The sequence below is a fragment of the Podarcis cretensis genome (genome assembly GCF_951804945.1).
Source record: "Podarcis cretensis genome assembly, chromosome: 13".
Taxonomy (NCBI): Eukaryota; Metazoa; Chordata; class Lepidosauria; order Squamata; family Lacertidae; genus Podarcis; species Podarcis cretensis.
In genome coordinates, this window is record NC_137182.1 from 40,136,731 (window position 1) to 40,153,137 (window position 16,407).

General features: G+C 48.8%; 1 protein-coding gene across 2 annotated transcripts in view; it reads right to left on the reverse strand.

The window, feature by feature from the left end:
- Nucleotides 1–1,138: 1,138 nt before the first annotated feature.
- TAOK2 (TAO kinase 2) overlaps nucleotides 1,139–16,407 on the reverse strand; it is a 39,709-nt gene continuing 24,440 nt past the window's right edge. Inside the window, exons 17-20 of one of the 2 annotated variants that reach the window (XM_079951077.1) lie at nucleotides 16,122–16,361; nucleotides 8,451–8,663; nucleotides 6,770–6,952; nucleotides 1,139–5,245 (exon numbers count right to left, since the gene is read on the reverse strand). In XM_079951077.1, the coding sequence (XP_079807203.1) occupies nucleotides 4,736–5,245; nucleotides 6,770–6,952; nucleotides 8,451–8,663; nucleotides 16,122–16,361 (1,146 nt within the window). In that variant the 3' untranslated portion in view covers nucleotides 1,139–4,735. Of the gene's footprint in view, nucleotides 5,246–6,769; nucleotides 6,953–8,450; nucleotides 8,664–11,203; nucleotides 16,362–16,407 lie in introns of those variants that run through there. The other variant, XM_079951076.1, reaches the window with a different exon arrangement.

Here is a 16,407-nt window from a genome sequence, read left to right on the forward strand (position 1 = left end):
ATAAGTGAATACACACACACACACATATATTTAGATACTGCTAGTAGTCACTTGAATTCAACTTGCTTCTGAGCCCAAGAATATATATTTTTTCCCAAGTCTGAGAAGGAAGGGATATAGATTTAGGGAACTCCAGCACCGTAATTGTTGTTCAATATCTTTATAAATAACTTGGATGAAGGTATTGAGAGGATGCTAATCAAATCTGCTGATGATGCCAAACTGGGACAGGTAGCCATGCTGCTGAAAACAGAATCAGGAATCAGGATGACCATAAAAAACTAACAAAATTGATTTCAATAGGGACAAATGTCAGGTTCTACACTTGGGCAAGAACAACCAGCTGCAAAAAAATATAAAATGAAGGACTTGCCAGTAGTACATGTGAAAAGTATTTAAGTGCCTTAGTAGACTGCTCAACATGTGTCAACAGCCTGATACTGCAGGAATAAAAGCTAATGTTATCCTAGGCTGCATCAACAGGAGGATACTGTTCTGACCAAGAGAAGTCGTCCCCGCGCTCTATTCTGCTTTGGTCAGACCACATCTGTGTCCAGTTCTGGGCACCACAATTTAAGGATATTGACAAATTGGAACGTGTGCAGAGGAGGTTGACCAAGATGATAAAGGGTCTGGAAACCAAGTCTTTTGAATTCCACATGGTAGGATGCATATAGACAAAAGTACCCATTATTCCAGATTAATTCAACTGAATGACCACTACACTCATGGTTGTGCATACAATAATGACGTTAATATGTTTCAGGAACTCCATCCCACACGTAAACATGACTTGAAAGTAGTCAGAATCCTTTAACCTCCCTGTATGTGTATAAAATGGGGGCAACTGACATATTAATCAGTTATCCAGACATTAAAAAAAAACCTTTAGGATCTTGTCCCATGGGAACCTGGGTTGGATAATATCTTGATGCCTTGACCCCATTCCCTCTTAAAACCCCAAAGAGACAGAATACTTTTTTTTTTAATAGTCAACATTTTTATTAAAAGATTTCTCACCCCACCCCAAAATCTCTCCTACTGGTAGCCCTCTAGAGAGCAACCAGTTCCATCTTTGTGTTCTCTTTCCAGTTTTTGCTCTCCCAAGTAAGATTCAAGATCACCCACCCCGTTCCTGTTTGTTTTTAAAAAGTGTTTTATTTTCTAATACATTCCATAGGACACATATGTCTAAGTTCCCCCCCGCCAACATTTTTTCTTCATATATAAAAAAAGACATACACACATACATACACACACTCACATTAGTTTTTAATCACCCACACAGAGGGAGACAGGAAAAAAACTGGGGAGGGGGAGGGGAGGAAAAGCGCAAAAAGAGAAAAGAAAAAGACTGGAAGAGGTAAACTGTACATGGGGAGTTATGGCACCAAAAAACAGAAATATTTTTTTAAAGCAAAAGGATTAATTATTATAATACATCAAGCCCCTCCAGCCCACCCAAAACCCCATTTCCCAATCCCAGGCAGGCAGAAATCACTAACTGAACACCTTGAAGTAACAAAAGATCCCATTCAGTTCTCCCCTCCCTCCCACCCCCAACCCCTCTGGTTTAAAACAGTGGCCTTGTTCAATCACAAAATTAGCTTGAGGAACTTGAAGAGGGTTCTGGGAGAAGTCTGAGAAGTTTAGATAGGATAATTTTATGGTTGTAGCCAAACCAGTGCCCTTGGGGTTGGGTGGGTGGGAGACAGGTGTGGGCAGCAGCGTTTGGTGAGGAAGGAGGGGGATTTTAATAGGGTTGTGTGTTGTAAAGGACAAGTCTTACTTCAGCTGCTTACAATAGAAAAAAAAATGATTCAGTTCCTGGCCCAAATATGAGGGCGGGAGGCGGGAATCTAAGAAACTACAATGTCTTCCACAGATAAAGAAGTACTACACCACATTTCCCGCCAACAGATGGAAAATTTCTACTTCCAGATCTTCCCTGGCTCGTTTTACTACTTGTGATAATTCTGTAACCCATTTCTGCTTTCCTGGAACATGCGGCTCTCCTTCGCTTCCACACCCCCCCCCCCTTCGGACTTTTCTTCCATCACTAGTGAGAAATGGTTTCCAGAGCTGCGTGCTCTACCTATGAGATTAAAAAAAAAATTCCCCTGGTCTCTAGGAGGAATTTGTGAGATGTGGAAGTTTTGTTTCACATTTCAAAAGAAGAAAGCTTGGATTTCCCCAATCTTCCTGAAAAAAGGGGTTTATGTGGTTCCTTTTGGACAGTCAATGTACCATAATACCAACACTGCTGGCTGATCCTTGGGCTTAATTCACACAAACAGCTGGTAGAACTTCCTACAGTGTCCCACTTCAGAGAGCCAACATGGCCAAATGCTCCCAAATGGGAAACAAGAAACAGCTATGCATTTAACAAAGCCAGTGTGCCAGGAGGAGGCTACCCTCGAGATCATCTTCCCAGCTTCCAATTCTCACGTAAGCAGCAGGGGTATTTTTTAAAATATGGGTTCAAATGGTACAGTTTGATCACAGCTCTTCACCTGCTGTGGCCAAGAATCTAGCATTCCTCCCTACATGGTGAAAACTTTGAGCGATGGTTCAGAACAAAACGAAAAGGGGAAGACCAACCTCTGAAAGCTGACTTTGCACAAGAGTGATCATACAGGATTTCAACATGATGCCGCCACTCCCAATTGGGCTCCCAACTCAGAAGAGCTTTGAACATGCAAAATGTCGTCCCCCCCCCCCAGGTTCTCCTTTAGCTGGCCAGAGTTGAAACACCCACTTGCAAAACTCCCCTCCCTCTTAGCTGGGCAAACCACCCCGGCGGCTTCAGGAAGTCTTCTCTATTTACTGGTGGGATATGTGGGTCTGACTCAGATAAATTATAGCTCTAGAGGAACTAGGGGCCCATTTTCCACCAGAGGTTTGGTTCTTAAGTACAGGAGGAGGAGAGGAGGGCAACTGGCCACAGATATATAGTTTGCCGATTCTGACAGGCTGACCCTGATCCCAAACCCTGGGTAGCCAGCCTTGGGGTTTGTTCATACTGGGTATTATGTAACCAAATAAGTTTTTCCAGGGGGTAGGAACGGTTCTGGGGGTGGGGAGAATGTATAGGAAGGAGATGGGTTGAAGGTGGCTTCTGAACCGAAAGGTGTCCTTCATTCTGCTGGGCGCTCAGATTCTGCAGCCGATCTCCTGCATGCAAATACGAACTCAGGGCTGCAGATCTGGCGAGTCTAAACTGGGCAGGTGGGGTGCATGGGAGCGATGCTGAGAAGTGGCTGGAGGACAACGGGAATGACAGGAGGCAAATTTGTAGGGTGGCACGGTGGTTTCTGGGAGGAGGTGGCGGCTTAAGGGAGCAACCGGGTGCAACGGAAGCAGGTGACCCTCCGATGCCCTCGGCCAGGGAGGGAGCCTGACCTTCCAGAGGTTTTGGCTGGGCCAGGAAACTAAAGTTAATGCTCAGGACCGGGTGGCAGAGGGAGGCCTGCCATTCAGAGTCCCTCTGGGTGGCAAGAGTGGTGGGGCAGTCTTTCCTTCAGAGGGGGGAAAGAGACGTAATCCATGTGGGTAAGGTGGTGAGTATTAACACAAAAACACATCCCTGGGCTGGCATGGGCTAAAATCCGTGTCTCAAAACAGACATATGGGGCGGGTATGTAGAGGGCACCGTTTAAAATCTACATTCTGTTTCATGACAGGAACGCGAGGCCTGGTTCCGGAACCTCAATCCCCGCTCCATCCCGTGGGACCAGCCTGGCGCCGTGACAGGAGGAGCTGGAGGAGGCCGCCTCTGTGAGAAATGGGGCGATGCAGATAAAGAGCCCAGAGCTGCTTGCAATTTACAATTCCTTCTCCAGCCATAGACTGTGGTGAGGTAAGGAAGGTTCCGGGAGCTGAGAACGGTCCAGAAACAACGGATTTCGGTAATGGTCGCCTGTGAATTCGGGCAGGATCAGAAGCCACTGTCCAGGCCTCAGGAAGGAGGCAAAGTTCTTTAACTGTCAATCTGGAAATTCTATGCATGCACCGATCAGCCGCCACCAATGGCAATCCAGGGTTCTCCCAAAATCCACGCCCGTTAATTTACTTTCTCTCTCTCTCTCACTGCCTGAACTGATTGAAAGGAACCATGACGCAGGAGACACAGAACAGGCTCTCCCGAGCGCATCAGCTCTGATTGTAGCGCATGGGGCAAGCTATGGATGCACAATCAAGAATTCTGGATTTGCTGCGATGTGGGGGGCCTTTCTCCCCACCCGCCCCTCATCCTGGGAATATTCAGCCACATCTTGAAGACACAATTTAGCCTCCGCTGCCGGGGCACCGCTCTCTGCCTCTCTCCATCTACAGATTGTGGCAACGCTGGGGGAAGCGGCTGACAACCACCAGGGACGCAAAAAACCGATTGCCAACGTCACGTTCACAAGCTTCGGTGTCTCCATCCATTTGGCGGGGGATAGGAAACCACAATCTGAGGAGGAGGCCCCAGCCATGCTCCAGAGGGCATGAGTGCAACCTTCCGCCGCACAGTCCAATCTTCTGTGTCTCTGCGCTTGCAAGGTGGGTGGCAAGTCAAAGGCCACAGATGACGACTGAGGAGCCTTCACACTGCGGTTCGGTTTCTCCCAGTTCTAGCTTGCTGAGCCCCGGCAAACGTGCCGCCCCCCTGCCTGCTCCTCCCCTCCCCCTTTCCACCAGCCAATTCCCCCGTCTCCCTCCAGCAAAGTTTCCCTGTTCTCTCCCCATCGCCTCACGAGTAGGAGAAGTGCGACCCGTTGAGGATGTGGGAGGTGACGCTGGCCGAGCGGCTGATGCCCTGGTCCGACTGGCCTCCAGAAGCTGTGCGCCGCAGCGGCTGGGGGCTGTTCCTCAGCATGACCACATTGGAGCGGCCCCCAGGGGCGGATGACGTGGAGGAGGAGGAGGAGGAAGGGGAGGAGGAAGGAGGGTGGAGCCAAGCTGAAGGGGGCGGGGCAAGCATGGGGGGCTGCCGCCACGCGTGGGGGGCCCCGGCTGTGTTCTGGACGCCGTGGCTCCAGTGGGAGCCGCTGCGGGGGACGGGGCGGGAGGGCCAGGGTTGAGGGGGGGCAGTGTAGCCTTGGTTGAAGGCTTCAGCTGGAATGCCTGTGAGCGCCATGTTGCTGAAGCCCAGGCGCATGCTCTCCGAGTCGAAGGCCTCAATCTCCCGGGCTTGGCGCTCCAAGAGGCTCCGGATGCGGTCAGATCGCTCGTTCTGCAAGGCCAACATCTCCTCCTCGATCTAGAGGGTGACAAAGGCAAAAAAATTAAATAAACACACACAGAGAGACTGAGTTTAGAAGGGAGATGGGGAGCCGGCGGCCATGCAGGTTGTTGCTGGACTATGGCTTCCATGCTAGCAGCTTAAAACCACAGAGCAAGCATTTTGGCAAGTTCTTTTTATAAGACTCCGCCATGCTGTTAGCATGGCAGCTGCCAAGAAGAGCTCTCTGGGCAAATGCTCAGAATGCGATCCGACGCCTGCTGCAACAGAAGTAGACCCCAGTGAGCTCAATGGAGCTTGCTCTCCAGTAAGCGCGTATAAGATCAACTTCCTGGCCAGTCCTCTAAGGCTGCAAAGTCTGTGGTCAGGAGTACCTGGGAGGTAGGTCGTATAATAATGGGAACACAGCTTTCTTTCTTTTTAAAAAAATATGCTGTATAAATATTGCTGTTGTGACAGTGGGGTTGGACTTCCCAGTTAGCTATAGAAAATGGCTACTGCATTAACAGCAGGGACACCTAGCTTTGGTTAAGGAGGAAGAGGGTGTTAACCCAGGATGGGACAAACCGGTCTCAAAACCAGGGGTGAGGAAATCAGACACTGCTTGTCTCTGACCCTTCCTGGCCACTGTGCATGCTGGCTGTAGTTGTTGGGAGTCCAAAAGCATCTGTAGGGCTGCAGAATCCTCATCCTCGCTGAGGAGCCTTATGGCTAGGGCTGGGTGATACTGGTTTGAAGTCCGTATCGTGCAATCAGTTTCATTTGTGACTTGGCAATATTTTGCAAATCATGATGTGCGTGTGCATATGCTATGCAAAAATCACAATGCTGGGGAAAACCGTGAGGCCAGCCAATGTATCTACATAGTTCTACCCTTATTTCAGACATTGTGATATATCTGTATATTGCAAAGTGATATATTGCGGCATTGAAAACCAGGTACCGCCTAGCCCTACCACCAGCCACCACCAGACCCTTCGGACTAACCTACGCTGGAGGACCCCGATACTTCATCTCTTCCTAATGAACGTGTAATGGGCTTTCGACTGTAGCTCTCAATCCCTCTCCATTATTCACCTTACAGCAAGCCCATCAAGTCCGCCCTTCCCTGAGCTTTTAAGGAGGGCTGACTTGCATCGCAATCAATACGAAAGCTGTTTAAACCATCACGGCTCTCCCTTTCCCAGAGTGCACTTTCACAAGGAGCTCCGGGAATTCCATTAGCAAAGCCCAGCGCAGTTCACGCAAGAACTCTGGTTCTCTTTTCCGAGTGGGGAGAGAGAGAAATAGAGAAGGCAGCTGAGAAGGCTTTCAATCCCAATTAAAAGTTTTGGTGCAAGGTGGCCTCAGAAGGATGGATGCCTTTTGGGATCGTGGGTTAGTATTTTGGGAGCTTGGAACCAGGGGGAAACCAACACTTCTAACCATCTGGGTGAGACGGGCAAGAGGGGAGAGGCGTGTAGGTCTGAGAGGTTGGTGCCGTGGGTTAAGGAACCAGGACCGTGGATTTTCCAAGAGAAGGAGGAAGGCTGTTGCACGTACCCTTTGCTCCAGCAGTGCCCGGCGGATGGATACCCTCTGCTCAAGCTCCTTGATCTCCCGTTCATGCTGCGCCTCGGTGTGGATCTTGATTTTGCTCTGATAGGCGTTGAGCAGCTCCAGCTCTTGCTGCAGTTGCATCCGCAGGACCTGGTATTCTGCCTCCTGCGTCTCGTCCAACCGCAGCTGGGAGAGGGGAGAAAAGGAAGAGATAAGGAAGGGGCACACAGCAGGCTCAGGGCTGACTGAGGGAGAGGGTGGCTGTTTCTGAAGAAAAAGGCTGGCACTCTTCACCCAACACGGCCACAAGGCCTCTCCCACAGTTGAGGCAGCAGCAGCTTCTGAAGCAGGGCTCAGACACGTTTGGCTTTGTCCCTGAACAGTAAAAAATAAAACACCGGTCCCCCACCCTGCTTTGTAATGCTGTCATGGGGGAGAACCCATGGGCACCAGGTTGATTACTGTTATTGTTATTGTTATTTAGTAATAAGTTAATCAATATACTGTTTTTCATCCAAGGACCACAGGGCAGTTCATAGATCAAAATGGAGCTTCTGCGTGGCAGGTTGGTAAGAGCTACATAACAAGGAATCAATAGGTGAAGAAGAGCCTTCTCACTTCTAAAGAGAAGCAACACCTGTGGAACTTCTGCCTAGCAGGTGTGAGAATCACATGAGACACGCCTGGGAAAAGGGGGCGCACCCTATTGTTGCGTAACAGGTGGCATATTGATCCTTGGCCCTTTGTACTCAAGAGTTGAAGCTCTACCTTGGCTGTCACCACTCTCACTCGGTAACTTTGGTTAAGTGGGTCTCCCTCAGCCTCAGTAAATAAAAAACTAAGATCGACCAACCTCAAAAGGATGCTTTTGAGTGAGGAAGAAATATGAGATGGTGAAGCACCACCAGGAGCATTGTATGACCTAGGACACAGCCATACTACAAACTCAGTGTTTTAGCGATCCATCCCTCTTCTCATAGAACCCTGGGAACTGGCAAGGTGAGCTTGAGCTCTCAGAGTACTTCCGGCATCCCTCACCAAACTCTTATTCTCAGGATTCTTTTTTGGTGGCGTTGAAGGAAGCATGACAGTTAGGTGGCCTAAAACCAACATCATCTTTTAGGGTAACTGGGGTCCCTCACTACTAGCTAGAGCTGCATAAACTGCACCAAGGAAGCCCAAAGGCTGTGGCCTCCACAAAAGGAGTCAAACCTTGGTTCCCGAATGGCTTAGTCACCAAACAAATCGGCTCCTGAACACCGCAAACCCGAAGCAAGTGAACGTTTGTGAACGTTTGTGAACGTTTTTCGCAAGCCGAACATACGACGTGGCTTCCGCTTGAGTGCAGGAAGTTCCTGCAGCCAAGTGAAAGCCGTGCCTTGGTTTTTGAATGGTTTTGGGAGTCGTACGGATGCCCGGAACAGATTAAGTTCGAGAACCAAGGTACCACTGTAGATGGAACAAGTTAATTCACCCAGAAGGGCTCTATTTGCAAAATACTCTCACAGATTGGAATGAAGGGAACAAGAATTGGGGATACTCTCACTGGAAGGGCACAAAACTCAAGTTTTGCTGCTTGATTTTTAAGAGCATAATGAGAACAGAACTCTCCCCTCACTGATGGAGAAAGGGGTCAGTTCCCTCCTTCTCCCTGGGGGCAGGGGGTCATAGTGGGGGTACCTACGGCCTGGGTGGAGAGCATTTCATTGATGCTGTGGTCGTACTGCTCCGCTAGGATGGCCAGCTTGCGGGTCTGCTCGTCCTTCAGGCGCTTGAGGATGCCTTTGTGCTCGCTCTTTGGGGTGGTCTCCAAGAGGTGGTTGCGGAGGGCCTTGTATTGTCGTGTCTGGATCTTGCAGGTGTCCTGGAACTGCTTTTTAATTTGCAGCTCCTTGGACTGGGGTAGGAGGAAGAGAGAGGAGGAGAACAGGGGAGAAGAACCGAAAAGAAAAGGCAAGCCCAAGCAACCAAAGGAGGGAGGGGAAGAACGGTGAACAAAGGATGAGAGTGTGAAAGAAAAAACGGGTGGGGAAAGAGAAGAACGACGGAGAAAAAGAGAGAGAGAGAGAGAGAGAGAGAGAGAGAGAGAGAGAGAGAGAGAGAGAGAGAGAGAGACAGGAGCATGTGTTAGACAAACAACTCCCACCAGTAGGGTTTTGGTGGGGAGACATTGTCCTTCATTTAACCAAGCGACAATTCCCGCCATAGGCAAAGGCACTTAAATGTGACGTGTTTCCTAGAAGCTCCTGTGCAGAATGACCCAGGTTCAATCTCTCTGGCATTTCCAGTTAAAGGATCTATATGGTGAGGATGCACCAGGCCCAACTCTGCAGAGCCCAGAGTATGCCAGCCAAGAATATGCAGCACTCAGTTGGGCAGACCGGCAGCCTGACAGAATTGGGCAGCTTCATGTATTCATTATAGGAGAAAGGCAGGATATAAGGGGAATTATCGGTGATTATGACAAAGCAGCAGTCCTGGTGCAACTAATAAGTAGGACCATGCTGAGAGTTGGCTGAAGGGCCAGCAGCCTTGGCTCTGTTCACTCCCGTTCTAGTATGAGCTCCAACAGTGGCAAAAGGACTTTTCAGCCCCCCACTCCACCCCCAAGTAGGATCAAATATTGACTAAGTTTGAATTCTCCCCTTCCGCTCTTCAAGGTCCTAGCTGCTTGCGTCTTGGGCTCACACCCACAACCGAGATGCTCAGGGGAAGAACTTTTTAAGCTGAGCCTCTGCTGCTGTTCACGCAAAGTAAGGAAGGGGTGTAACTCAGAGAGAGAGTGTGCATGTGTGTATTTTCCCCTGTGGCTGCACTAGGGAACAGGCTGAGCCTTCCGAGCCCCCAAGTAGCCTAGTCCTGTGCTAAAAAGACGCAAACACACTCCACACAAGGCAAGGCCAGCAACCAAATTAGTCTTTAACTGAAAGGCAGGGTATATATATATTTTAAATTGTTCAAAACCCGCCCCCATTTTTGTCTCCAGCATTTGTTTTACTGGTCACTGTACACCAGGCAACACTTTTCAGAGCTGCCCTTTATCCAAGACTCTCATTGGGACGCCTTCCAGTTGATCCCATTTGGGTTAGTGAGTGGGGAGGGCTCGAACCCTGCCACACCTTTGAAAAAGATACTTCTTCTCTTCCGTCTCCTTATCTAAGTAGTGTTCAGGTTCTTTAAGGAACGCACTGGGGCTGGGGGGAGCGTATGGGGTGCACCACAAACATTTAAAACTTCCCAGTTAGGAGTCAGAGGTTAGGAGAAGGCAAAGTTGAGTTTCTATTTCTGTGCCACCTCCTTGTTAGGAGGTGGTCTACAAAAATGTTATCAGCAAACACACAGAGCGAATACCAAAGTCCCTTGTGTTACGAATGGGATGAATGAGGGTGGACACCTTACATGGGCGCCAGGAATGGGAAGGCAGTGGCGTCGTGGGGAGGAAACTCTTGTGCCTCAGAAGGAGAATTGAGTCTCACAGTCGGGAGGTCAGGGAGGAAGATGCTTAAAGATAAAGCAGAAGGATGCTTTTTGAACTGAGACTAATGTAAGGCAGGTGGAACATGCACACTTTTGTCACTGCCGTGGCTGACCTCTGGGAAGCCTCTGGGAGAGGGGACCTTTGTCATATGATGCAGCAGGAACCCACCTCAATGTGGGTCTGTGTTTATTTCGGAGCCCACATGTGTTATTTTTGCTTGGAAGCTGTGTGCGCAATTATTCTGCGGTACTCTGGATTGCAGAGAATAAAGGCTGGCACAAGTCAAGCCGCCCATGTATTCACACAGGGCACAAACCACCAGGAAGAATTCTAGAGTGATCCTCACAGAAATGTTTGCAGAGGGTTGTACTACATGCATAAAAGCACCCTCCCAAAGCAACCCCACAAATGGCACCCAAAAACTGATTGCCTAAGGCAGCTGCCTCACCCAAATGCACATTTTCATGACTCAAATGTATTGCTTTCCAATGTCCCTTAGAAACAAGTGCATTAGCTACCAAGCTGATTGGGCTGTTGTTCACTTCGGGCGGTGGGGGTTGCAGGAGCATGGGGTACGGCCCTCAAAGGTTGCAGTTCCACTTTTGAACATATAGCAGCGAATGGAAATGATGTAAAACAGGCAGGCTAATAAAATTGCCCAGATTTCCCTCCCCCCCCCCCACACACTTTCTCCTTGAGTATTCTAAATAATTTCAGGAACATTCCCACCACCCCTGAGTGTAGAAAGTTATGGACAGTTACAGCTTCTCAGAATTAATGAGAAACAATGGTAATAGTGGGGTGCAGAGAGGAAATACATAGATCCCCTCCGATTCAGGTTTTGAATAATACTCCAAACTTTTACAAACATACAGTGCAAAATTTCAGGGAGAGGAAAGCTTAAATACAAGGTGTTTGGGGGCAACAGAGGTGTGAAAACAGACTCGTAGCCCAGCTCCTAAGCTTAAAGTGCCTCATTTTATTTTTTTAAAAAATTGAGAAATAAATAAAACCAAACTCAAAACTCACAATACAGAGGTGGTGAAGTGTGGTGCAGAATTCTTTTTATTTTTCCTTCAAAGTTTCACATGCATCCACAACAGGGAAGGGAAGAAATAAATAAACCACAGATGAATACCTTCCCCGCACAAAATGGGAGAAATAAATAAAAAATATTTAACAGAGAAAAAAAATGCAAGGGGGATAAGGGGGAAACCACAGCTCAAACGCACACACACAAAATAGGAAGAAATACAAGTACACTATTAAAATGGACAAAACAGAATCTGGATTAATGAAAATAAGTTTGGCCAAAAAATGGAGGAATGCTAAAAAATAAATCCATGATTTGAACAAAATAGGAAATAAATAAAAAAAGACCACAGATGAACCAAAAAAGGGAGAAACACAGGACAAGCACTTGAAGTACAAAATGGGACCAAAATTAGATAGATAATTGCAGAATTAAGACAAAGTTGGGGATAATCTCAACTTGGGTTTTTTTGTGTTTTTTAAAGGCTGTAGTAACAGAATCAGACCACAAGCTGGGGAAAATATGTAAACATGCACAAAGGAAACAATTTAAAAATGAGGCACCAATTAAATTAGAACTGTAGGCTGTTAGTTACAAAATGATTTAACAGCATAAAACACGGCGTGTCATGGGAATGTGAAAAATCCTTGCTTTGTCTGGGAATCTAAATTTACTAGCTGTAAAAACAAACAACAAAAATGGGATTTACTCTCAGATTTGGTGTGTTCAGGATTACTCTCTAAAGATATTCAAGCTCAACCACCCCAGTTTGGCATTTTAAAAAATGGTTAATTTAGTGCCTATTTGGCTGCCAAAGATTGACTTTTAAATAAATCAGGTTTTGTTTCCAAAAATAAAGAAACCACATCTATCAGCAAAGCACTTCATATACGAACTTGATTCTGGGTAGCATCTGGGTGATTACCTGATTAGAGCATCCTTTCCCAACTTTGTGCTCTCCAGATGTTTAGGGCCCATCAGCCCAGCCAGCATGGCCTGGAGTTGTCGTCCAAAACATCTGGTGGGCACAAGGCATGGTAAGGGCTGGGACAGAGAGTTAAAATAGGCAAGGTAATCATTTTTTAATGACACAAGTAAATCACTGCAGGACTACGGGAGCATCTGCATTACCCGGAATTCTTCAACAAGGTTGTTACTTGTGTTACAAAAGGCAAGCATCTCATCCAGGTGTGAAAGGGCCAGGCACTCTGATGCCATTGCCACAGCTCAAGTTGTGGGTGACTGAGGACAGAGATCCCAGAGTAATGAGGGCATTCAGATCCTGGAGTAGGAAAGGTGGAATAGTTGGCTCCCTGGGAAAGGGGAGAGCTTGAGGCACTGCTATCCCTGGAATGGCCCCTGCGCTTCAACAAGCTGCAAGGAGCCAACAAAAAGGTTGGTTCACCACTTGAAAAACTACCAACCATCCCAGCATTTGGGGAGGTGCTCAGTGGCAAACTTAACTTTTCCATTCTTACATAGGTCCACTAAAGCAAACTGGTTAAAACCCTAACCATTACTTCAAAGTCCTGGCTTGTGGTAACTGAAGATTTCTTTTATAAGGGCAAAAGAGAGATAGAGATAGAGAGAACTGCTTGATTGGCCCATTGTGCTTTCAAATGAAAAACCTGTAGCAATAAGTTGGATTTTTTAAAAAAATTCTCCCGTTTTCAGTCATTTTTTTATAAAAAAAATCTCACATTAGCTCTTTGTCCCTCCCCACAAAAACTGATTTTATATAAAACTTAGCAAAAAATAAAATAAAAATCACAAACATACACAAACATAAAATTAAAAGTCAGCTTGAAATATGTACATTCAAGTAAAAAAAAAAATGAAGTGAAGGGAGGTTGTTACAATTAGGGTGGAAAATGATAAAAATATATATATATATATTTGTAGAGCAGTGGAAATATATATATTAACGGCGAAAGAATCACCTAAAATTAGTTAAGCCCTTAGGAGCTGGGAGGAGTCTGATTTCTTGAAACATGTACACCCCTTCAGGTTTGTAAGTTTCCAGATCAATTGAAACAAGGTCCAGTAGGGGAGAGGGAGGGAGAATGATAAAATTTAAGGTGATATGGATCCTGACCATTTAAGGAGCTGATAATGAACAGAAGCCTATTTATTTTGATGACTGTATATTCAGCCCCAGCACCCGCTACCTTCTTTGGGGGGTTCTAAGTTTGAAGGAAATGGAGGACCGTACTTATCCCCTCATTGCTCAAAGTAGGTTAAAGATGGAAACAAGAGTGCCTGGACTTTTAAAAAAGAGGTTACTGGAAAATGGTTGTAAGAGTGGAGTATTCTGCAAACTGCAGCCCCTGCCCCCTTAGCAAACTCCTTTTTTCATTGGGGAACATTGAACAGGACCTTTCGACCTCAGACACTAGCACACATGCACCTCACACCTCAGTTCTAAGGGGCTTGGAAATCTCTTCAGCTTAACCCTCATCTCCACATCTTCTCCCAGCCGGCTGGAACGGGCGCCAAAAAATTACCCAACCCACCCAAACAGCCAGCTCAAAAGGGCGTCATCAGGTGATTCTTTCCTCGTTAGGGTAATGAACACTCAACAACGCTCCGCCCCACCCCCATTGTGTAAACCAATAAGGAGCTAGAACAAACTTCTGGTCCTCCCGCAACTTCAAAACTCCTTTTATCAAAGGCTCAGAGGGATCCCTGGCCTTAAGACATTAAATTCTCTCCCCTTGCTGTTGGGTTCTCTGTACCAATACCACAAGACTGGATGGAAAGTAGTAGGTTTTCAGAGTAAATACTGTCACTTGCTCTGCCTGGTCTCCCATAAGTCCAGAGACTGGCCAACCTCCCAGAATTCTGTGTGCCAGACCAGAGGACCAGGATGCTGGAGTCCCACTGGAATGGACTCTTTCACCGTTTTAGAACAGGATGTGGAGCCCTTGAAGGGCTCCTTATCTCCAGGGTCTCCTGGCAGGCTGGCTTCCTTGCACACTTCTCCTCCTACTAATGCGCCTCGCTGACCCCACAGAATGCCCCCGGGGCCTGGCTGTCAGGCGGGGGATGCGGGAAGGCCTTTCCTCTCGCAAGACATGCAGCCCCTTGAGGCAATGCAGGGCCGAAGGAGGCAGCTGAGCACAAATCACCTCCGTGAGGATCTTGTTGATGCTGCAAATCGGCTTGGCAAGAAGGGCCGCGGCCTTGCGGTGCCAGGGCAGGGAGGGCTGGCGCTGGCGGGACAGCACCGGGATGCGGCTGCGGAAGCCGCCTTTGTTGGTTTTGGGGAAGAGGCGGAACAGCCCCTGCTCGGTGACCAGCCCCAGGCGCTGGAGGATGCGGAAAGCTGGGCGTGGGAGACGGAGCAGGGCCAGGAGCCAGAAGCGGCGGGCGCGGCGGGGGAATCCCCTCAGGCTGTGCCGTGCGAGTGCCCCCAAGAGGTAAAGGGGCAGGAACAGCCAGGGAGAAGCTAACAGGTAGGAAGCCAGGAGGATGACAGGAACGTAAAGGCGCCCCCTACTGGCACTCAGCCCCACCACACCCACTGCCCCCGCCATCTTGGCCAGGAGGAGAAAGGACGCTCCGGAAAGGAGGAAGACAGAGTGCAACAAGGTGTACGTAACCCCCAGGCCCACTAGAGCCCCTTCGAGGGCCAGGAGGATATCCTGAAACCCGCCACCCTGCGCCCACAGTGCAGCAAGGAGCAGCAAGAGAGTTGGTGCACATGGGTAGGCAGAGACTAACAGTGCCAAGACCACGCAGAGAGCATGGGGCAGCATGGCTGCCACGGGAGGTGGGACGGGGCGGGCTTTGCTGCTGGCCTGCTGGCTGTAGGGGTCTTCAGGGGCTGGGCAGCCATCTCCCGGGCCTCGCAGGGCCCCCTCTTCTAGGACAGTGGGTAAGGCATGAGAGTATAAATTGCCTTCACATGGGAATGGATCCAGCTTATCAGCCTCTTGCCCATCAGGCTCTGGAACGCCTGGCCGCCCCCGAACAGACAACAGAACCCCAGAGCCCTCTCCAAAGTGATCCCGCACTCCAAAATACCTCTGGCTTACTTCTAGATCAGCAACCCTCTCTCCACAGTGTTCTTGCTGTTTCAAGCTTGTTTCACCAAAATCTGGAATCCAACCTTCTTTTCTGTCTGGATCTAGGACTTCCTCGTCCTTCCCACTGAGCCAAAGACACTCCTGTCTCTGCTCTAAAGCAGCAGCTTCCTGCCCATCTGGAATTTCGCTTGCCAGGCATTGCCAATCAGGCTTTACGCCCTCAGGACGCTTTGATTCAGGCACCAAGGCCTCCAAACCCTGCTCATCCAGCTCTCCAACCCCATTTGGCGACCAGTCCTGCACAAGACCCCCAATACGCACTGCATCCAGTTCTAGATCCTCCCCCTCCCCCTCCTCCTCCAGGCCATACTCTAAAACCACATGCCCATGGCAGTCTAGCTCTGGCTCCAGAACCCCCATTTTATGGCTACACTTCCCTAAAAGGTTGGGACATTTTATTCCTGTGTCTACAACAACACCCTGAGTTGGCTCCAGAACCTCTCCAATAGGTTTGCATCGGCCTAGATCATCATGACAAGGGCTACCAGACTCCGAAACAGCCGATTCACATCCTCTTGAGTCTAGTGGCCCAAAGTGTGCACATTTAGATTCTGCATCTGCCAGGCATTTCTGAACCCTGGCCGCACAGCCACAGGGACTAGGCCCACACAAGTGGTTCTGCATGGGCTCTAGACTTCCGTCCTCATTTGTGTCCATTTCCACAACCCCTGGGTGCCCCTGCCCTGGCTCCACACCCCTTGCATCCTGCCCGTCAGGGCACCACTGGCAGCAAGGCGGGGTGTAGGTAGCACCTACTTTGAGGCTCTTAGGCTGCTGCCGGACCTCCATGGCGTGTTTCTGGCGCAGCTCTTGCTCCCGGCGCTTGTTGTACTCCAGCTGGTTGGAGAGCTCTGTTTGGTGCTGCAGGCGGGTGAGCTCCGTGCGGGTGCGCTGGACGGTGTGCAGGTGCCGGAACTCCAGTTCCTGTGTGGATTCGTGCTGGCGCAGAAGCATGGCGCACTCCAGGTCCTTCTGGGTCTGCTTTTTGTTCAGCTCCTGAGGGAGGAAGCAAGGGAAAGGCGTTAGAACTGCACCTCCCATG